General features: G+C 47.7%; 1 protein-coding gene across 1 annotated transcript; it reads left to right on the plus strand.

The window, feature by feature from the left end:
• The first annotated feature begins 7,426 nt into the window (after window positions 1–7,426).
• Window positions 7,427–15,479, plus strand: Gpr83 (G protein-coupled receptor 83). Its single transcript, XM_021207750.2, has 4 exons — window positions 7,427–8,142; window positions 10,929–11,054; window positions 12,842–12,975; window positions 14,137–15,479. The coding sequence occupies exons 1-4, from the start codon at window positions 7,753–7,755 to the stop codon at window positions 14,759–14,761; spliced, it is 1,275 nt and encodes a 424-aa protein (XP_021063409.1). The 5' UTR covers window positions 7,427–7,752; the 3' UTR covers window positions 14,762–15,479.
• Window positions 15,480–15,536: the final 57 nt, after the last annotated feature.

The following is a 15,536-nucleotide window of genomic DNA, read 5'->3' on the forward strand; positions in this document are numbered from 1 at the left end:
GTTTCTGTCTAATCAGGAACCTGTCACAATTTTCTTTCATAGAGACTTCATAAGAGATTTCTTTTCAGAAAAGAAAAAAAGAAAAAAAAAGAAGAAAAGATTTCTTTTCTACTTCTATTATGTTTAACATTCCAAATAGATTTTTAAAATGGGTTGAATACACATTACTTTTAGCTTCAGAAGATATATGTATATTTAAGAGGCATTTAACTACTATAAATTATTTTGGTGACTTAAAAATATCAATACTGAGTTATATATTTTTAAATAAATTTTATTAGTTTAATAAAAAAATTAAAAAGAAGAGAGGATTTGGGTTGCAGAGATGGGTCAAATGTGAAACCCTACGTTAGAGTCTCAGAACTCATATGAAATGACTGGGTTTGATACCCTACCACTGGAGACTTGGAGACAACTGAGTTCCTGGGACTCGTCCAACAAGCCTAGCCGACCTGGTGAGTTCCAAGTTCCAGAGAAAGACAGCCCTGCCTCAAAACCCAAGGTGAGCAATGCCAGAAGAACGACACTCAAAATTACCTTCTGGCCTTCATACAAACACTTACATGTATACACACATGCACACACACACACACACACACACACACACACACACACACACACACCACACACAGGAACAAGATGGTTTCTGGCCCTCAAGTGACAGGAACAGTGATCTTAAGGTAGACATAGAATTTTTCAAGTACATCAAGAAAGAGGTGAGATGCAGGTGACCTCAGATTCTCACTAGGTTAGATGGGAGACAGGGCAGTTATGAAAAAGTAAGGGAGCGATGAGAAAGAACGAGTAGTTTGCGGCTTCTAACTAAGCGTTAGTATTCCAGGTGAAAACGGCCAGTCAGCTATCAACGTGAAATAGAAATCTAGGCTTTGCAGAAAGGTGGCCAGTGAGATTCAGGTCTCGAGGCTGGTGAGCGACAGAATGTTAAACCAATAGAGGTGGCTGGGATCACCCAAATGTACATCTGAACCAAGAGAAGCAGATCATGGAGGATGGTTCCCTGGAAACCTGTATTTTACAGATTCATGCTGAGCATGGGGACGCATGTATGTGATTCAAAAACCCAGGAGGCGGCCGGGTGTGGTGGCGCACGCCTTTAATCCCAGCACTTGGGAGGCAGAGGCAGGCAGATTTCTGAGTTCGAGGCCAGCCTGGTCTACAAAGTGAGTTCCAGGACAGCCAGGGCTATACAGAGAAACCCTGTCTCAAAATACAAAACAAAACAACAACAACAAAACAAAAAACAAAAAAAAACAAAAACAAAAAAAAAGAAGAAGAAGAAAAAGAAAACCCAGGAGGCAGAGGCAGAAGCATCATCACACATGTGAGACCAGTCTGGCGTGTGGAGCAAGCTCCACGCTGGCGGAGACTGCAGTCTGGCGTGTGGAGCAAACTCCACGCTGGCGGAGACTGCAGAGTGAGAGCCACACGAAGTGCAGTGTTCTAACCACATTGGGTTCTGTTTGGATTCACAAACTCTAAATGGCCTTGGGTACACTTCCTTTCCCTTATGCCCTGCATTCTTATACTCTGCCTTCAGTGTCTTGCTTAGCTTGTCCATGGAATTTGGTTTTAGTTTTGTTGTTGTATATGTTTGAGCATTTCTTCAGCAGTACTTGGTATTTCGGGCTTATTTGGTTCCTTTCCAAGAACGTTGTCATCTGCAGGGGGTAATCTTCATTGTTGGCTCAACTGGATGGAGAGATGCACGGAGAATGAGCAGTGTACACTCGTGAGTGTGTCTGTGAAGGAGTTTTCAGAGAGGACTGACAAGGCCTGTCTTTCACGTGGGCACAGCTGTCGAGGCTCGGCAACCCAGGTGGGTAAAGCAAGAAGAGGATGGCTGCCAACAGATGCAAGCTCCACTTTCCTGAGTGTGTCTGCTTTGCTGCCATCCACTAGGGACACCAGACTCCAACTTCTTCAGCCTTTCACTGCAGACTCAAAGACATCTCTCCAAACAGCCCCAGGCCTTCAGCTTCCTGCTGAGCTGTATTCTTGGTTTCCGTATTTGGAGGCTTCCAGCTTCTTATACTAAGCAGCCATCCAGGTTCTTTGTGCCCCAGCTTGGAGACTGACTAGCTTCCATTCATGTGGAGCCAATAAATCCCCTGTGGCGGTTCGAATGTGAATGGCTCCTATCAGCTCATAGATTTGAATAATTAGTCTCCATTTGGTGGAACTGTTTAGGAAGAAATAGGAGTGGCCTTAGAGAAGATGTGGGCAAGCTTTCAAGTATCAAAAGACCCATGAAATGCTCAGGGCGTTTCTCTGCTTTGTGGTTGTACATTGTGATGTGGGCTCCCAGCTATTCCTTTGCTCCACTATCCTGGACTCTAACACTCTGGAAATAAAGCTAAATTACACTTTTTTTTTTTTTAACATAAGTTGCCTTGGTCCTAGTATTTTATCACAGCAATAGAAAAGCAACTAAGACATTCTCTTTCACACACACACACACACACACACTGTTGATTTTGTCTCTCTAGTGAACTCTAATCCATCAGTGATACAAACCAAGTGACTGTCACACACACTTGGACCTTGCTGATTTCCATTTCTTCCCTCTGCCACCATTAGTATGGGATGAGTCTGGGAGTGGAGGTATTAATTAGTGTTGATGTTGAAAGGACATCATGATGTCCTGGGGGATACTGATGTGTGTCTTCGTCAATGTTCTGTTGCTGTGAAGAAACACCATGACCACAGCAACCCTTATAAAGAAAAGCATTTAATTGGGGATTGATTACAGTTGCAGAGGTTTGGTCCATTGTAACCATGGTGGGGACATGGTGCTGGAGAAATAGCTGAGAGTACTACATCAAAGTCTGCAGGCAGCAGGAAGAGAGAGCCGCTGGGTCTGACATAGGCGTTTGAAACCCCCAAATCCACCCTCAGTGACATACTTCCCCCCCATAAGGCCACACCTCCATATGCCTCTCAGGTAGTGGCGCTCCCTCACAGCCAAGCATTCAAATATTTGCGCTTATGGGAGCATTTCTATTCAAACCACCACAGTGTAATTCTCAGAAAACTCTCATTTAATTTTTTTTTTTTTTTGCTATTTTCACTTTCTACATCTTTTTATTTATTGTTACAATTTAGAAACATTTCTTTGAGTCCTTATGTGGTGTTCTATATGTTTTTGTATCATTTTTATTGAAATATACTTACAAAGTGATGAACTATGATTCTTCAAGACCACTTGAAATAAACCCTAGGTTCTGTACCTGGGCTTGTTTGATTGTAATTATGTCAAGAGACATAGAATCTAAGGGCTATTTGCACATTCTGACTGCACACATAGCCTTAGTTTTATTCAGAATGCACAAAAGGAGTTGGCTCCTTCATTTATAACAGCTCCCGCCTCTCCATCTTCTGAGTGTGATGGTAACTGACAGACAGGCCTCTGAAGGAAGATGGAATAACTCAGCCCTGGGATTAGGCAACAGGATACTCTTGCTTTGTTAAAGGCCAGAGAGTGCCCAAGTTCAGGGTAAAATGTATTTCTGTGCTGGAGATCCTGGCGCGCTCAGAGACTCAGCATAGCTCTGTGCAGAATTTCTACTTAAGAGGAAATGATTGGAACTTCATGCATATCCTTGGGCATGCTCAGTGTGACCTAAAGCACAAGAGTGTAATTTCTACCTGTCAGCACCAAAATGACTTACCCGGGGGCCTTCTGCTGCTCAAACCCACCTTGGCTAATTATTTGTTACTTATTCTGTCTGATGATCAATCATACAGTGCCTATTCTAACCTGGTAAACTTGTAGGACCTACCAGGTCTATCTGCAGAATTGAACGGAGACCCCTCCACTCACCATCGTTAGGATGTATGTAGCAAACTGCTGTGGTGGGTCTGGACCAAGGTATGCTGCAGAGATCGGAGATCACACCATGCAACACATATGACACAAGAGATTTATATAAGGGGAGTACAAGGCTATCTCAGAGTGGGGACATGAGAGAGAGAGACAGAGACAGAAAGACAGAGAGCTAGCAAGAGTGAGAGAACACAAGCGTAGGAGAGTGCTGTGATGGCGGAACCTGTTAAAGGGTACACACACAACATTTGATGACTGGTGATGCTGTCACTGGGCTGCTAACATTCCTCCTTTATGTTAATTATAAAAGGTGAGGAAATAGGAAGAGGTGATGGTAAGGCAGGAATGGGGGTGCTGTGCTCTTTAGATGTCTTCCTGCCATCTTGGGGCATTGACCTCTCTGGGGACCCAAGAAAGCTGGGATGCTGGCCAAGTCCTGGAAGAGCAGGCTATTTCACTTGCCGTCCAGACTCTGCGGGACCATCTGGTGCTAGGGACATTCAGGCAACAGTTGGAGCAGTTGGAGCAGTTTGTAAGGCTGGACCACCTCTTTGAAGCTGTCGAAGATACAGATTTTGAGGGAACACCTGGAACTGGCAGGTTTCTGGAACAGATATGTATCTGGAGCAGAAGACAAAGTTGAGGGGCTTGGGGGGAATTTTTTTCTCAGGTGTACATTTGAAAATTTTAGGTCCATGATTCTGGTAGCTTGGGGAGAGGAGTTCTAAGACCAGTGAAGGGTGGGGAGAGAGATCATACCCGCAGGAACAGGAAGTGGGTGGGAAATTTAGGCTGCTGATTGACAGGAGTGTTTATCTGCAGTCCAATTGACACACTAGAGGTGGATTCAGGTCGATTCCCTGAAGCTTATAAGAATGTTTTAAGTTTATAAAAAGATAAAAAGCTTCAGATATGTCAGTATTACCACTGTTTGTACTATGTACTGAAATACACATTGCAGAAAAGGCGATAAACCCACACCTTTGAGTCGTTGTAGACGCTTGGGGCACAAAATGATTCCGTGTGAAAAGCATGAACACTGTCCCTCTACCCAGAAGAACGAGGGTCCATAGGTTAGACAGATGGTTTTAGCACAGTGAGAAGCACTTTTAAGTCTGTCCTTAGAAGACAACCAAAGGAAATGTGAAATCTTGAACTTGTGACTATGATGACGATAGTCAGTGCTTACCAGAGCTAGATTAATAGCTTGTCAGCACTCCACTACTCAGTGTTAAAGTTCTGAACTTTTGAAGTCTTAATATAACAATAGCACAGAGAGGGGAAGAAATCAGAAAGTTTTTTTTCATTTTTATATACATTAAGACCATTTTTATACCTTTACAGATTGCGTTTACGTATCTTGAAACATCTTTTTAGACCTCACAATGTAAGCTTTCATATCCTCAATCCTTACACAAACCTTACACCTTCTTCTCTATGAACGCATTTACAGGAGCTACAGGAGGTTGATTACTAAGGGCAGTCATTATTATAAACCGAGTTTCTTTAAATAAAGGAACAATGGAAATTACATTCAAGCCTGCTTTGTGAGTTTCTCTCTTTTAGACCTAGTAGCAAGGTAAACAGTGTCTAGATCTCACGTTAGCTCTAGGAAAGTGGGGCCCAAGGCCTGGGTTTTCCTTATGAAGAAAACTGAGAAGGCAGAGGCCTCGGCTGCTGCTGTGCACTGACGAGGCTACGCCAGTCTCGTTGTCTACACAGTCAGAGATCTGAGAAGGATGGGCTCCACCCGAGGAAGCAGGAAGTACAAACCAGTCAGCTCTTGCATCTATTAAAAATGACAAGCTCACTAGCTGCCTGGGCCATCAGTCACCCTAGGTTCCTGATGGTCATTTGGGGCAGGCCTCCAGGTGCTAGGGCATCATCAGCCTTTGGCCACCAGGTTCTGGAGGACAGGTTGTGGAGGACTGGCCTACTGGCAAAGTGGAACAGTCAATTCTCCAGTGTCCTATTAGTCCACAATTTGGACAGGGTCCTGGCAGCTGGTGACGTGAAGGGCAGTTTTTCATTCAGTGGTCAGCTTTGGGGCATTTAAAGCAAGCTCCAGGTAGAGGTTCTGTCTATCATCCTCTTTGGAGATATCCATGTGGACATCGTGGCCAGAGGCACTGCAGGCTGCAGGAGCCAGAGAAACACACAAATGCCCACATTGAGGGCACAGCAGGCCAGAGGGGAGCAGCAGGCGAAGAATCAGACTCCAGACTTTGGAATTAAATTCACAAGCCAATGGTTGGTACATACCTTAGGACAGTTAGATTAGAGCTTGGTTCAGAGTGGGCACTGCAGGGGAGAGCAAGTGTGTGCTGGGTGTGTACACACTGCAACTGGCCTGTTCCTTTACTTTTCCGGCTCCTGCTATGAGGACTTGGACTCCCACTTTGCAACAATCTTACACATTCATCAACTATAACTTAAAGATAGGACATTTACAAATCTGTGAAGGGCGTGGTGGGGAGGCAGGCAAAAGCAACAGGGATTGGAGCAGAGAAAAAAGAAATAGGAAATAGGGGACCCTTTTCTGTTCCCTGATCACGTGCTTGGCAGCATTTGGGTTGATTATCTAAGGAGTTTCTCACCAGGGTCAGATGACACACTAGATGTCTTAAGTCCGGTACTGGGTGGGATGGTCAGTGGTTCTGCAAGAGGCATCCCACAGGGGAACCAGGAGGTGGGTAATGCAGTTCCCACGGAGGAATTGGGGCTTGTCTATCAATATAGGTATAAACACAAGTAAAAAAAGGGGGGTCTATGCGAGGAACTGAAAGGACAGGTGAGGAACAAGAGAGGGAAACCAAAGTACGCGTGACACGAAAGTGGAAGAACTTTCACCAGAGGAAGGGGACCAGAAAGAGGCGTGATGGGAAGCCATGATGAGGGTGGCTAAGAGGAAAGGACAGATGCATGGTATGTATTCATGACACTCCCATGAAGAAGCAAACCCGACTACTGGGTACGCTAACTATAATTGCTTTTAAATGCAATTTTAAAAGTCTCACTGGAGAATGGCGGGTGGCTGAGAGACAGTGTCCAGAGATCCACAACGGCGAAGCTACTGTTTCCAGAGGAGTGGACACGGAGTGGAGCTCCTTATTTCTTTTGCTTCTTGGATGTGTCAAGTGTTTGAAGGCTGTCAATAAAACAATAGGCCTTTATTAAGCCCTCCAGAGAGTCTTAAGGTTTAGATGGAGAGGAAACATCCCAGGATCTACCCGGATCAGGAGCCACCTTACTGTAGGGGATGTGCGGAGGCTACAGTTCAGACAGAAGCCAATGTGGGATCCTCGGACTGCACAGACCCAGCCTTGCAGTGTGACTCTACGCGGTCTCTAAGGCTGTTTGCACCTGTCTGCTGACTTGCTGTACAGAAAGCTGGTGAGCGTGAGGGAGGGGGCTGCGGGAGTCTGGGCTGCAGCCGGGTAGCAGAGCCGGTGCGAGCTGCGCTCGGAACTGCGGTGCTGCGAGAGGGGAGCGGGGCAGCTGGAGCGGAGCGCGTCACGGGAGCGAAGAGACGCTGCACGGCCCTATAGGCGGAGGCGCTCTGGCTCCAGCGGGAGCAGAGGTATAAAAGTGCTGCGAGAATCGGGCGAGCTCCACCGAGGACCGAGGTGGGTGGCAGTCGGCACCGTCAGGGTCCCTTGGCGTTTCGGAGTTTTCTCTGCGGTCCCGACCCTCCGGAGGATCTCGGTTGCCTCCGGAGTCCGGACCTGGCGCGGTCTAGGTTCCCTCGGAGATCGGGGCTCCCTCTGTACCCCGTGCCCCTCGCCCCCAGGCTCCCTCTGTGGTGCCGACTCCTATAGCCCGGTGCGCTCAGCCCCTCGCCCCCAGCCTCCTAGCACGGAGCCCGGCAGGGAGTCCGACCCTTGCACCTCGAGCTGCAGTGGCTGGACATGAAGGTCCCTCCTGTCCTGCTTCTCTTTCTTCTGTCCTCCGTGCGAGCCACTGAGCAACCGCAGGTCGTCACTGAGCATCCCAGCATGGAGGCTGCCCTGACCGGGCCCAACGCCTCCTCCTCGCACTTCTGGGCCAACTACACTTTCTCTGACTGGCAGAACTTCGTGGGCAGGAGACGTTATGGGGCCGAGTCGCAGAACCCTACGGTGAAAGCGCTGCTCATAGTGGCCTACTCGTTCACCATCATCTTCTCGCTCTTCGGCAATGTCCTGGTCTGTCATGTCATCTTCAAGAACCAGCGCATGCACTCAGCCACCAGCCTCTTCATTGTCAACCTGGCAGTGGCGGACATCATGATCACATTGCTCAACACGCCCTTCACTTTGGTAAGGAAAGGTCCTCCCGGGCTAAGTCTCTTCTCTTGTATCTTTCTATCCTTTCTCTTCCTGACCTTCTCTCTCTTCCAGATCTCCCCACCCTAGTCCTTCACCTGTTCTGCTCAGCCACCTCAGCCTTGGTTTGTGTTCCTGTCTAAATCCCGAGTCTCCTTTCTTTCCTGGTGCTAATCAATCTTCCTTCCATCTCTTTCCCCTTGCTCTTTTCTTTCTCCTTCATCCCCAAGCCAGAGTTTCTGCAGCTGGTGGCACTAATTCAATGAGTCAAGTGCCTGCAGTCTGCTCTAACAGATTGACCGTTCCGTTTACCCTCCTTGCCACAGGCGTTTGGAAGTAGCAAACAGTAAATCAGGCCCCTGAAATGTTAGCAGAGGCTTCTACTGTCTTGACCCTCTCTTCAGCCTGTGAGAAACCCACCTCCCGCCAGTAGTGTGCTGCTGCTGGGTTGTTTGAGGCAGCAACTGCTAATTGCTGACAGAGTCTGAAATGTCTTTCTCTGTGCGAGTGGGCTAAGCTGAGTTCCCTCTGTGGCTTGATAGGGAACCCCAGTGTGAGGCTTGTGCTGTAAGGACTGGGACATTTGTGCAGGGGATGCAAGCGACTGCCTCTCTGGGCTTCTGCTATGTGCTTTTTACTGAGGTTGTTTCTGTCCCTTAGTGACCAGGGAGCTCATAGATGGTTTGAAATTGAGGGTATGGCTGAGCAGTCCAATGACAGACAGCTCATCTCTACAGTGGAGTCATGCCCTTTTCAACTTAGGAAATAACTTGTTATTAAAGTTATTAGCCAAGCAGAATATCTATCTATCTATCTATCTATCTATCTATCTATCTATCTATCTATCTCCTATCTTTCCATCCATCCATCCATCCATCCATCCATCCATCCATCCATCCATCACTTATCTACCTCTCACACACAAACAATTGACAAACAAGAAGATGGATCACCGTAAGTCCATTGGCCCATATGAAGTCCTTCCAAATCTTCCATCTTCAAAGTATTCTCATTCTCTCTCCTATTCTTCTTTATAACATACTCACATTTGGCAGATAAGAAAACCAAGGTGTAGAGGTCGTGTCCTTATCCAAAGCCACCTGCAGGGTCAAGAGAACTTGATCTTTTCATTCAAGTACATTGTATGATTTTTATAATCACATGTGAAATGATGAGCCTGCTTCACACATGCAGGGGTGAAGGCTTAGAGACCCTACAGTGGGCATACGGGCCTATGCTGAGGAAAGCGTGCTCTATGATTCAGCATACGCCAGGAAGATTTCCCTGCTGGGAAGGCTGAGAAGCTTCCTGAGAGGACCTGCCTCAGGTACCAATCCTGAGAGGACCTGCCTCAGGTACCGATCCTGAGAGGACCTGCCTCAGGTACCAATCCTGAGAGGATGCTCCTCAGGTACCGATCCTGAGAGGACCTGCCTCAGGTACTGATCCTGAGAGGACCTGCCTCAGGTACTGATCCTGAGAGGACCTGCCTCAGGTACCGATCCTGAGAGGACGCTCCTCAGGTACCGATCCTGAGAGGACCTGCCTCAGGTACCGATCCTGAGAGGACCTGCCTCAGGTACCGATCCTGAGAGGACGCTCCTCAGGTACCAATCCTGAGAGGACCTACCTCAGGTACCAATCCTGAGAGGACCTGCCTCAGGTACTGATCCTGAGAGGACCTGCCTCAGGTACCGATCCTGAGAGGACGCTCCTCAGGTACCAATGAGAGGCATAACTGTCAGTCAAGGCTGGCCCATTCTCTGATCTGTCTCTCACCTTCCTTTCTACTCAGATGATAGTGGGGAGTGGCAAAAATCTCGACTGTAAATCCATGTAGTGTGAGTCCTTCTGTCCTGCTGGATTGCTGTTTCATCTCTGCTGTCAGTTAGTCCTTCCCTTTGCCCATTTCACTCCCACCTGGTGGCCCATCCTCCCTGGATCAGACATGCCTTGGTCAGAATTGATGCCCCATTTCTCCTGGGCACAAGATATTCCTCATAGGAGCTGCTCCAGGCCGGTGTAGGCATCCAGCCCTACATAGTGCTGAGGGAGGCCCTTGTCTTCCCCAACTGTCCCATTTCTCCCCACTGTAACCTTCACCTTCCCAGGTTCTGTCCAGGTTGATCAGCTGCAATATTGACATAGACATGGGGCTGGGGGTGTGTAGTTCAGTAAGAGATCACTTACACAGCATGTATGGGCTCTGGGTTGAATCACTTACACACACATACACGCACGCACACACACCTTCTAAGCACAGTGGACATGTTGTTTTCTCACAAGGCCATGTTCCATTCAGCCAAGAGAGAATATTACTACACTTCAAAATGCCAGCTTCCCATTTCTAAAAATCACATTTTAACAATTTGCTGGGCAATTTCTCCCATCTTTACAGATTTTATCATAAGCCGTTCAGGTAGAGATTTTGAAGCCAGTTTCTAAAAATGGGAAACCTGAGGTTAAAGGCATTTATTGGCTAAGGCTGCATGGCAATAAATAGAGGTGGAAATGCCACCCCAGAGCCCGAGTTCTTCCCAAGTTCTCCTGATACCTGATGGCCCAGGGCCGTGACTGGGGTTTGGTGAATGGAATGGACAAAAATAGGTTATGCTGGGTGGGGAAAGCCATGTGATCCCTGGCAGCTGGACGATTTTTTGGCTGAGAGAGCTGAGAAGTCTCCTGAAGAGATGTTCTTCAAAGACAATTGAGAGACGGAACCAGTACCAGTCAAGGCCTATTAATTCTGTCTGTTCCCAACGTCTGTATTTTACCCACAGGTCCGCTTTGTGAACAGCACATGGGTGTTTGGGAAGGGCATGTGTCATGTCAGCCGCTTTGCCCAGTACTGTTCTCTTCATGTCTCAGCACTGACTCTGACAGCTATCGCTGTGGACCGCCACCAGGTGAGAGCACCTGTCCCCAGCAGCACCCTCCCCTCTCTGCCTGTGCCTGGCTGGCTGGCAGGAATACTACCGCCACGGTCTGTAGGGATACTCTCAGGACAGTGACTCATTCAGCCCCACTGACAGCATGTGTGCTTGCCTCCTTGTTGATCAATTTGGGCAAGGACACAAGAGCTGTTAAACTCTTCGGTAGTTGCAAATGGTTATTTGCACTTTGTTGTTGAAGGGAAGGCTCTCTGCTGGTTCCCATCTCAGAATGTAAGGAATTATTTTGGTGGTAGAAAAGCAAACACAGAAAATCACAGATGGGAATGAAGAAGCAGATGCAGATAGCTGCAGGTCGGAGAAGCAGATAGCTGCAGGTCGGAGATGCAGATAGCTGCAGGTCGGAGANGCAGATAGCTGCAGGTCGGAGATGCAGATAGCTGCAGGTCGGAGATGCAGATAGCTGCAGGTCGGAGAAGCAGATAACTGCAGGTCGGAGAGGGTTTCAGGTGGGACCGGGAGAGTCTCTGGCCCAGACAGTGTAGGGGGAACACACACCAGTGTACTAACAGGAGAGGTAGGGCTGGTGGCACAGGAGTGAGCATATGGGGTGTTGCCCCGTGGGTGGTAGGCACTCAAAGACGACCCAACGTCATCCCTTTTGGAAGAGGCCAACTCTGGGCCAGGTATATTGCACCCACAAACTCCATAATCCATAAGCACATATTGCTGAGTATTCAGTGGTTCTCAACCTTCCTAAGGTGTGACCCTTTAATGCAGTTTCTCATGTTGTGGTGACCTCCCACCATAAAATCATAGACCATATTAAGAATTAAGAGATGGCTTAGTGGTTAAGAGCACCGATTGCTCTTCCAAAGGTCCTGAGTTCAAATCCCAGCAACCACATGGTGGCTCACAACCATCTGTAACAAGATCTGACACCATCTTCTGGAATGTCTGAAGATAGTTACAGTGTACTTACATATAATAAATAAATATTTAAAAAAATTAAGAATCAGGTTCAGAAATGCGCATGCTTTGCCATGATCATGTGAGCAAGAATGATCACATTAGGTCCAGCATGTACCTAGCTCCAAGATCATGCTCTAATCTCTAGACTGTTCTGCACTGTGATGATTTAAACAGACCCACAAAACAAGTATCCTCTGGATAAAGAGAACCAAAGTTTGCTCTGAGATGACCCAAGAAGCATGATATGGCCCAATAGAGAACTGGCTCCAAAGACCCACACTCAAAGTCCCCATTCAATGTGAGGAATGGCTTTCAAGTAAAAATAAATGTTCAAAGTGGACAGAGCTGCCAATGTCCCATGTCACCAGCCACATCTAAGTGCATCTGGTGACAACTTGAAAAGAGTGTTCCTGAAGGAATTTGCACATTGGTTGAGGGATGGGCTGCCCAAATTTGAGATCACTCTATTTCCCAACTGCCCTGATCATGTTAGAATCAGGTCTTCCCATAGTGAAGGCATGCCACAGCCAGCTGAGGGAAGTTTGCACACTGTTCCTTCCCTCTGGGTTAGCCTCCACTAATTCAGTCAGAGATCTGGGGCACCTCTGCCCCAGGAACTGCTCTCAAGTTAAATTACAGAGTCCACATGACATGCTCTTCCCATCCCTGGAGTTGAACTGTGGTAGGAGTGACCTCCATTTAACTCCTCCACTGCCTAGTGCCATGCGGGCACCTCCAAGGAGTGTAAAGGGTGCCCACCCTTTAATAAACAAGACCTGGGTTCTTACCTGCTTTCACCCTCAGCTGTGAGACCCTCACGTGTCTTCTAGGTCATCATGCATCCCCTGAAGCCGCGGATCTCCATCACCAAGGGTGTCATCTATATTGCTGTCATCTGGGTCATGGCTACCTTCTTCTCTCTGCCACATGCCATCTGCCAGAAACTGTTTACCTTCAAGTACAGGTGAGAGGTGTTAGTTGGAGTAGCCTGGGGCTCAAGGGAGGGTGTACCATGCCGGCCTTCTCCAGAATAGACCTGGCCCACAGACACTGGGACTAAACAGGAGCCCCCTCTGGATGTGACTCTTGTTGTCGGGCACACCTGCCTCAGGAGCTGCTCTTGCCAGTTCTCATCCTGTCTCTCGGCCCATGCTGAGTCTCAGCATCCTCTTTTCAACGCACCCTTGCTTTCTAGGCCTTTTGCAAGGACAAGGCAGCAGTTACCAGGTACTGCCACCAGGGGGCGTGTGCTCACACAGATACCCACTCAGCCCTGTTTAAAATTAGCAAGAATTTCCTGCTCGCAGAACTTAGAAAGAAAATAAGCACGAGTATATGTTTCTGAGGCAGGATTCCCTATCTCACCACTACCCAGTTTGGTCCTTAACATATGCTCTTACCAAATGAGAAACTCCTTCTTTCAAACACCCAGTTAAAAACAACAACAAAACCACACCTACTTCATAGTCGCCTGTCTCCAGAAAGAAGAGTGATCTCATCATGATCTCTCTGAGCCTATCCCTAACTCTGCCTCCACACTGCAAACCGCAGTACATGTTCACCAACAGTGAACCAAGGAGGGAACTTTGAGTGGTTTCCGTCATCTTACAGCTTTCCCCTGGGAAACAGCTGCCTCTTCCTTCCATTCCTAGTAAGATTGTGTAAGGAAGTCAGTAAGGCCTGGACACATCTAGAGGCATGTGTACTGTACCACCTGCTCTCCTGACCTTCCATATGTTTTAATGGTTGCTCTTTGGGGTAGCACTGATCACAGAGGGGACTCAAGAAAGAGCTGGTTTCCTGAGCAGGGACATCGCTGTTTCATTCCTTCATTGATCCGTTCATTCATCATTCATTCATTTATTTGTTCATTGAATATCCGTGGACCCACTGTGTCCAAAGGATAATGCCAGGTTTAGGGCACACAGAGTCTGGAGTCTTCCTGACCTCTATAAAATGTTCTATGGAGAATGAAGCATGATGGGATGCTTAGGCCGCATACCAAAAAGGCTGTGACAGATCGCTCAGCCTTAGGTAGGGAGGCCAGCATTCCGCCATAGGATGCGGTAGTACTGATGCTCTCACTCATAGCCAGCCATCTTCCTTCCCCCCTCTCTTGGCTCAGTGAGGACATTGTGCGCTCCCTCTGCCTGCCGGACTTCCCAGAGCCAGCTGACCTCTTCTGGAAGTATCTGGACCTGGCCACCTTCATCCTGCTCTACCTACTTCCACTCTTCATCATCTCAGTGGCCTATGCTCGTGTGGCCAAGAAGCTGTGGCTCTGTAACACCATTGGCGATGTGACCACAGAGCAGTACCTCGCCCTGAGACGAAAGAAGAAGACCACCGTGAAGATGCTGGTGCTGGTGGTAGTCCTGTTTGCCCTCTGCTGGTTCCCTCTCAACTGCTACGTCCTCCTCTTGTCCAGCAAGGCCATCCACACCAACAATGCCCTCTACTTTGCCTTCCACTGGTTTGCCATGAGCAGTACTTGTTATAACCCCTTCATCTACTGCTGGCTCAATGAGAACTTTAGGGTTGAGCTTAAGGCATTGCTGAGCATGTGCCAAAGGCCACCCAAGCCTCAGGAAGACAGACTGCCCTCCCCAGTTCCTTCCTTCAGGGTGGCATGGACAGAGAAGAGCCATGGTCGGAGGGCTCCGCTGGCTAATCACCACCTGCCCTCTTCCCAGATTCAGTCTGGGAAGACAGACCTGTCGTCTGTGGAACCCATTGTGGCCATGAGTTAGGGGAAGCTGAAAGTGGTGGGGGAGGGGGTCTTTCCTCTCACAATTGACCAGACGCTAACAGAAAGTTACACACAGAAGCAAGAGATGTTTGGGTTCCTAGAAACCTGTCCAGCCCCATCTGGTTTGCAAACCTTCTAGAAGATGCCATGAGGTGTTGTGTGTAGATCTTTGAGCAAGAGCTCTGGAAGCCACCTCGGCTTCAACAGAGGCTGGTCCAGTCAACCACCTCTAATTGTGTAGCATCTGCCACCTTGTCCTTCCTACTGCTGAGCACCCACAGGGGAACCTGAGTCATACTTTTGGTGGGCCTGACCCACATGTTCAGAAAAGAACAGGCACAAAGGCCTTCTAAAGTCATTGGAGCAGGTGTAATCACACAGCTTCAGTGGCCTTGGCTCTATCCAAGACCAGACAGGACCCATTTTGGCTTCTTAAAAATAAAGAGAAATTAGTATTGCCATTTTGAAAAGTTCAGAAAAGTAATGGATTCAGCCCATCAATTTGAAAAAAAAAAAAAAAAAAGAAAGAAAAAAGAAAAAGAAAAAAACCCTGTTAATATGCTGTGAATTTATCTGTAGCTTTGCCCTCCTTCTCTGTGTGTACATTTGCACTTTTAAAATCCTGAACTACACGTGTCCATGTAGGTTGTAATAATTAGCAAGAAACTGGAATATATCAGAGTATTATTGAATTCCTCCGTAATGAATGGGGCCCCTCAGCAAATGAGAAAAGAAGAGAGAGGAGAGGAGAGGAGAGGAGAGGAGAGGAGAGGAGA

The sequence above is a fragment of the Mus pahari genome, chromosome 10 (assembly GCF_900095145.1).
Source record: "Mus pahari chromosome 10, PAHARI_EIJ_v1.1, whole genome shotgun sequence".
NCBI classification, from domain to species: domain Eukaryota; kingdom Metazoa; phylum Chordata; class Mammalia; order Rodentia; family Muridae; genus Mus; species Mus pahari.

Excerpts from the sequence above, each read along its gene's own strand:
- Gpr83 (XM_021207750.2), top strand. The coding sequence starts at position 7,753 with ATGAAGGTCCCTCCTGTCCTGCTTCTCTTTCTTCTGTCCTCCGTGCGA. Across the intron at positions 8,143-10,928 it reads TCAACACGCCCTTCACTTTG|GTCCGCTTTGTGAACAGCAC; the intron begins GTAAGGAAAGGT and ends TTTTACCCACAG. Across the intron at positions 12,976-14,136 it reads CTGTTTACCTTCAAGTACAG|TGAGGACATTGTGCGCTCCC; the intron begins GTGAGAGGTGTT and ends CTCTTGGCTCAG.